Genomic DNA, 7,500 nt, shown 5'->3' with positions numbered 1-7,500 from the left:
TGGTGGGAGATTTTTTGTCTGATCGTTCACAGCTAACCAACCTAGTACAGCTTTGCTGATCATAGCGATACGTAAACCATTTCACCGTATGATACACCTTTCCCACAGGGTGTCTCAACATGTTCTTATATATATATATATATATATACATATGCATATATATATATATATATATAGCGATTGTACTTATACATGGTGCAAACTGTCATAGTCGACGATAATCTAAGAGGTATATCACCGTCTCACTATCGTTAGGTCCGTGGATGCCTCCATAACAATAGACAATCAACCTGTAAATAGGTAACTGCGATCCTGCTGTTGGCGCTCCCCCCCCCCAAAAAAAAAAAATTGTCGATATTCGCTAAAGAAAAAAAACTACACACCAAAATGAAACTTCACTAATACCTGTAACTATATCAGTTGATAATACAGATAACGGCTAACAAGGTACGAATTTACCGGATGACGTAAGTAGAATCACAAAATGCCGTACTCAAATCGAGCACCACCCCTTTTACATAAAGAAGGCTTGTTCGACGGAGATAACTCACGAATACTTTGACGACCAAGTAGGTACACCTATACTCAACTTTTTTTAATGAGGCGCTTTTGCACTAACTCGCAGCGGTGCCCTTTTAGCCAGGAAAAGTTTCCTGCCATCTGATTGGTTAGAATTATGTTGTCCAACCAATCAGCGATCAGGAAACTTTTCCGAGCTAAAAGGGCACCCCCGCGGGTCGGGTGTAAATCTGCCTCACTAAAAGACATTCCCTCGACACTGAATCGAAGAATTCGGGGGGGGGGGGGGGACGGGGACGTGGCCCGGCACTGGGGCCTGTCAGGTTATTCCGTACTAAGGCAACCTGGGGGAAACCTTGTGATTGCACATGAGATAAAAGCTAAAAGACGTTAGCAATTAAGACAGATGAAAGGAAGCTGTGGTTAAAGGCTTAAGTTCGCTTCACACGTAGAGATTTAGGCCGCGAGGTTTTGTCCGCTTAGTTTTTAAATTAATGAAGAACAACTAAGAATTTCAGGACGGTAGTTATTTACTAGCCGTGTGCAATGCTAATCCGCGCGGTTTCAGTGTAGCAGCTTATAGAAACTACGAAGCCGCTCGGTGAAAATCCTCTCGTGTGAAGACATGCCTCCTAACGAGCGGAAATATTTCCGTGCGGAAAAATCCGCTCATGTGAAGACGACTCCTAACAAGCTGTACGTCAAAGATCCGCTAGTGTGAAGACATTCTTCCTAACGAGCGGAAATATTTCCGTGCGGAAAAATCCGCTCATGTGAAGACGACTCCTAACAAGCTGTACGTCAAAGATCCGCTAGTGTGAAGACATGCTTTCTAACGAGCGTAAATATTTCCGTGCGGAAAAAAATCCGCTCATGTGAAGACGACTCCTAACAAGCTGTACGTCAAAGATCCGCTAGTGTGAAGACATGCCTCCTAACGAGAGGAAATATTTCCGTACGGGAAAAAAATCCACTCGTGTGAAGACGACTCCTAACAAGCTGTACGTCAAAGATCCGCTAGTGTGAAGACATGCTTTCTAACAGGCAGAAATATTTCCGTGCGGAAGAAAATTTCGCATGTGAAGACGACTCCTAACAAGCTGTACGTCAGAGATCCGCTAGTGTGAAGACATGCTTTCTAACGAGCGGAAATATTTCCGTACGGGAAAAAAATCCGCTCAGGTGAAGCGAGCCTTAACGTTGAGTCCTGTAGTAGACAAAAGGCCTTCGGAAAACTTCTAAGTCATGAATGAATTACCTTAACGGCATTACAAGCCTATGAGGATTACTTTTATGACGCAACTCTTATAAAATTCTTTGCAGTCTAGACGATTCTTCAACTCCCTAGTATATTTTTTTTCATGGTCAAGCAGAGGATATTTGTAATAATGTATATACAAGACTGAAAAAATGAGGGGAAAAAGACCTTTTCTTTTATCTACAACGTTGGATTTAGAAAGTAATCTAAAAAAAAAAAACACAATCCAAATCTAATCAATTTGACCAAAAACCATCTATCGCTTAAACCTTAAGCTCAACAATCGGTGATAAAGACTTTTTTTTAGCGAGAAGGCTGAAAAAAAAAAACTCAAAATAAAAAACTCAAAAAAAAAAAACTCAAAAAAACCCTCAAAAAAAAACTCAAAAAGAAAAAAAAAACTCACGGAAGACATGATCTAATCAAGACCACAAAACATTTATCGCTTAATCTCAACAACCGGGAATAAAGACTTTTTTTCTAACTAGATTGTTGGAAAAAAAAAATCATGCAAGTCATAATCTAATCGAGGCCACAGACCATCTATCACTTAAACTTAACAACCACAAACAACCACATTTTCTTCCTCACACACGTCTTCTCGAACATGGTTATACACTTAAATTGAAGTCCTATGAGTATAAAAGATTTATTTTATTGTTACCCTTCTTAAAATATTTAATTTCAATTGTTCATTAATTTTCCTGTAGTTTCCTGATTTCATTTCCCCCACTGAACTATTTTCCCTGTTGGTGCCCTTGGGCTTATAGCATCCTGCTTTTCCAACTAGGGTTGTAGCTTAGGAAGTAATAATAATACTAGGTGGTTACCAAATTTTCATTAACTAAATCTGTTAACAATGTCTTGATGTAGGAAACTGGTTCAATCACTGTTACTAGAGCCCTGAGCTCTTCAAACTAAACCCAACTGCTATACACTTCGACTGATAACATCAAAAGATAAAACAGTCCATTTTGTGCATACCATCTTATACCCAGTTACCATCACCAGTAAAGGCGAGGTCAAGTGCTTATACCCAGTTACCATCACCAGTAAAGGCGAGGTCAAGTGCTTGGAGGTGATAAAGTTCTCCATGTTAATATCAAACCATAGTCAATGAGCTTTGTGGGAACCTGGGTAATGCTTTGGAAATGATGTAGGAAACGTAATGGTTGTTGAAAAAAAAAAAAAAAAATTGTCATAGTCAGTTTTGTCTTCCTTGAAGGTACACTGGGGCACGCCCCTCTATCTTATTTCTCTTCCTCTTGTTTTTTGTTAAGTTTTTATAGGTTATATATGAAAGGTCTATTTCAATGTTGTTACTGTTCCTAAAATATTCTATTTTGATTGTTTATTACTTCTCAAGTATTTTATTTCCTTGTTTCATTTCCTCACTGGGCCATTTTTCCCTGTTGTAGCCCTCTAGCTTATACCATCTTGTTTTTCCAACTAGGATGGTATCTCAGCTTGTAATAATAATAATAATAATAATAATAATAAACATGGTTGTTCATTAATATATCTTCTATAACATCATATTGTGAAGTACACATAGTTCATGTTTAATTATCAAAAAATAAGCATTCTCTGAATGAAGGATTATCAAATCCTTCATTGTCAGCTATTCTAAATTCTCAACATGTATCTCACGTTTCAATTATCATGATCTTTTATAAAAAATCTATATATTTCACAGCGTTATCCAAATTATGGCTTTCCTGAAGACCATTTTTCACCTCGATACACTTGTGATAATTTACTGGATAAATGGAAATCGGGGACAAGTGTGTTAATGCTGAAGGTTAGCTGTGTTAGCAACGTAGCTTTTAGGGTCTAACAGAAGAGAGAGTTGAATTAAACTAAACTTTATTAAACAGAAAATGAGCTTATATCCAAGGACTTTCGAACAAGAACGTCACAAAAATTAAAACAAAATGAAACATGAGCTAGTAAGCTTACACCTGTTGGTCTATTATCAGCGCAGGGAAGAGCGAGCGGAATTGAACTAAACTTTATTAAACAGACAATGAGCTTACGTCCAAGGACTTGCGAGCAAGAACGTCACAAAAATTCAAACAAAATAAAACATGAGCTAGTAAGCTTACACCTGTTGGTCTATTATCAGCGCAGGGAAGAGCGAGCGGTAAGACAAGAAGGCAATACCGTTATAGTGTACGAGCGTGTATGCAACACGTACGGTACAAGTGTTCTTTTTTTCATGAAATGCAACTAAAGTTTATTAAACAGACAATGAGCTTATATCCAAGGACTTGCGAGCAAGAATGTCACAAGAATTCAAACAAAATAAAACATGAGCTAGTAAGCTTATACCTGTTGGTCTATTACAAGCGCAGGGGAGAGCGAGCGGAATTGAACTAAACTTTATTACACAGACAAAGAGCTTACGTCCAAGGACTTGTGAGCAAGAACGTCACAAACATTCAAACACAATAAAGCATGAGCTAGTAAGCTTATACCTGTTGGTCTATTATCAGCGCAGGGAAGAGCGGTAAGACAAAAAGGCAATACTTATACCGTTATAGTGTACGAGCGTGTATGCAACACGTACGATACAAGTGTCCTTTTTTTCATGAAATACAATTAAAGTTTATTAAACACACAATGAGCTTATATCCAAGGACTTTCGAGCAAGAACGTCATAAGAATTCAAACAAAATAAAACATGAGCTAGTAAGCTTACACCTGTTGGTCTATTATCAGCGCAGGGAAGAGCGAGCGGTAAGACAAGAAGGCAATACCGTTATAGTGTACGAGCGTGTATGCAACAAGTACGATACAAGTCTTCTTTCTATCATGAAACGACAGAGGAAACAGACCTTAATAAGGAGGTGGGGAAAGGGAATAGATACAAATTTGCAAATAACTCACTTCAGAGAACAGTTGATACCTTAGCGTGGTGAAATGGTTTGTGTATCGTAATCATCAGCAAAGCTGTGTACTAGTTAGGGCCACTCAAACTAGGTTGGGTTGCTGTGAGCGATCAGACTAAAGTCTCCCACCATCACTAATCCGTAGTGACCAGCGTGGTGATGAAAATGAGCAAACCCCAGACATGGTTGAGTACATGTCTGAGGTCTTTGTCCTGCTTTGGACAATCAACGACGGCCTTTGTTATATTATATATATATATATATATATATAAATATATATATATATATATATATATAAATATATATATATATATATATATATACTCGTGTATAATATAATATAACACTCACACACAAACACACACACACACACACACACATATATATATATATATATACAGTATATAATATAATATATTCCTCTGTTCTCAGACATTTCAAAATATATATATTGATATACCCTCCGTCATTTCCTTAGCAATGTACGTTTCTTCTTAGTAATATCATGGGCAGAGAGAGAGAGAGAGAGAGAGAGAGAGAGAGAGTTCAAAGACTCTTTGCATCTTCAAACTGGGTAATTTACTAAGAAAACTTACAAATTGACTAGGGGAGTTTCGTTTATTGACTTTCTGTTATAACCGATTTGTGATCGAATGAACGCACCCATTGCATACAAAAAAAAAAAAAAAAAAAAAAAAAAAAAAAAAAAGCAAATTATTACATATTTGCAGAACAATTAGCTAACATCAAGTGGAGTTGGGTGTATCAGTTAAAGCACATGCAATGGAACTCAGCTTAAAACACTCTAAGTAAAAGGTTTCGTTGTATTTTTAATGATATGGTTAAAACTAACTTCAATATCCCTAAAGCTTTTCCAGGCCTTGTTTCAACTACAAAATTCCTTGGACTTCTTAAGGCCTATTTTTAACTAACTACATAATTCCTTGAGCTTTTACAGGCTTATTTCTTAACTAACTACATAATTCCTTGAGCTTTTCAAGGTCTTTTAACTAACTTCAAAATTCCTTGAGCTTTTTAAGGCCTATTTTTAACTAACTACATAATTCCTTGAGCTTATCAGGGTCTTTTAACTGCTTATCAGGGTCTTTTAACTAACTTCAAAATTCCTTGAGCTTTTAAAGGCTTATTTTTTAACTAACTACAGACTTCCTTGAGCTTTTCAAGGTCTTTTAAATAACTTCAAAATTCCTTGAGCTTCTAACGGCTTATTTTCTAACTAACTCCATAATTCCTTGAACTTTTCAAGGTCTTTTAACTAACTTCAGAATTCCTTGAGCTTTTTAAAGGCTTTTTTTTTAACTAACTACATAATTCCTTGAGCTTTTCAAGGTCTTCTTTTAACTAACTTCAAAATTCCTTGAGCTTTTAAAGGTCTATTTTTCAACTAACTACATAATTCCTTGAGATTTTCAGGGTCTTTTAACTAACTTCAAAATTCCTTGAGCTTTTTAAGGCCTATTTTTAACTAACTACATAATTCCTTGAGCTTTTCAGGGTCTTTTAACTAACTTCAAAATTCCTTGAGCTTTTTAAGGCCTATTTTTAACTAACTACATAATTCCTTGAGCTTTTCAGGGTCTTTTAACTAACTTCAAAATTCCTTGAGCTTTTAAAGGCTTATTTTTTAACTAACTACATAATTCCTTGAGCTTTTCAAGGTCTTTTAACTAACTTCAAAATTCTTTGAGCTTTTCAAGGCCATTTTTTGAACTAACTACATAATTCCTTGAGCTTTCCAAGGTCTTCTTTTAACTAACTTCAAAATTCCTTGAGCTTTTAAAGGTCTATTTTTCAACTAACTACATAATTCCTTGAGCTTTTCAGGGTCTTTTAACTAACTTCAAAATTCCTTGAGCTTTTAACGGCTTATTTTTTAACTAATTACATAATTCCTTGAGCTTTTCAAGGTCTTTTAACTAACTTCAAAATTCCTTGAGCTTTTAACGGCTTATTTTCTAACTAACTCCATAATTCCTTGAACTTTTCAAGGTCTTTTAACTAACTTCAGAATTCCTTGAGCTTTTAAAGGCTTATTTTTTAACTAACTACATAATTCCTTGAGCTTTTCAAGGTCTTCTTTTAATTAACTTTAAAATTCCCTGAGCTTTTCAAGGCCTTTTTTAAATTAACTACATAATTCCTTGAGCTTTTCAAGGTCTTCTTTCAAATAACTTCAAAATCCCTTGAGCTTTTTAAGGCCTTTCTTAAACTAACTACATAATTCCTTGAGCTTTTCAAGGTCCTTTCAAATAACTTCATATTTTCTAGAATTTTTCAAATTCTTGCTTGAACAAATTCATACTTCCTAGAGCTTTTCAAGGCCCAGCTTCAACTAACTTGAAACTTCCTAGAACTTTTCAAGGTCCTGTTTCAACTACTAAATTCCTTGAACTTTTCAAGGTTCTTTTTTTAACTAACTTTAATATTCCTAGAGCTTTTCAAGGTCAAGGTCAAGGTCAACATCAATAGGTCCTACTAACCTTTTTTAACCAACGGGGTGGCATATGAAGTATTTATTTCCATAACGTGAGACGATGATATTTTATCTGGAAAAGAAAGAAAAATGTTAAATGTTGCACATGGCATCTTTTTTTACAGTTATAAAGCTTGTACTTACAATTAACTGCTTTATGTATACATAAATATAAGCAAACACACACACAATATATATATATAATTTTACACACACACACACACACACACACATATATATATATATATATATATACATATATATATATATATATATATATCCCACTTGTGTTTCTGTTTTATCTTTAAAAAAAGTTACGGACAAACCGAAGAAAAAGT

At 35.4% G+C, this 7,500-nt stretch overlaps 1 protein-coding gene across 2 annotated transcripts in view; it reads right to left on the bottom strand.

Annotated features, from left to right (window-relative positions):
- LOC137643834 (uncharacterized) overlaps positions 1–7,500 on the bottom strand; it is a 90,261-nt gene that overhangs the window by 15,275 nt on the left and 67,486 nt on the right. For both annotated transcript variants that reach the window (XR_011045082.1, XM_068376549.1), the window contains exon 2: positions 7,170–7,235. Coding sequence is in view for 1 of the 2 variants with exons in the window: in XM_068376549.1 (XP_068232650.1) it covers positions 7,170–7,235 (66 nt within the window). In the remaining variant the exon portion in view is untranslated. The remainder of the gene's footprint in view (positions 1–7,169; positions 7,236–7,500) is intronic.

This window comes from Palaemon carinicauda, chromosome 7 (assembly GCF_036898095.1).
Source record: "Palaemon carinicauda isolate YSFRI2023 chromosome 7, ASM3689809v2, whole genome shotgun sequence".
Lineage (NCBI taxonomy): Eukaryota > Metazoa > Arthropoda > Malacostraca > Decapoda > Palaemonidae > Palaemon > Palaemon carinicauda.
Note: the sequence above shows the minus strand (reverse complement) of the source record. Positions and strands in the feature narration are given on the sequence as shown.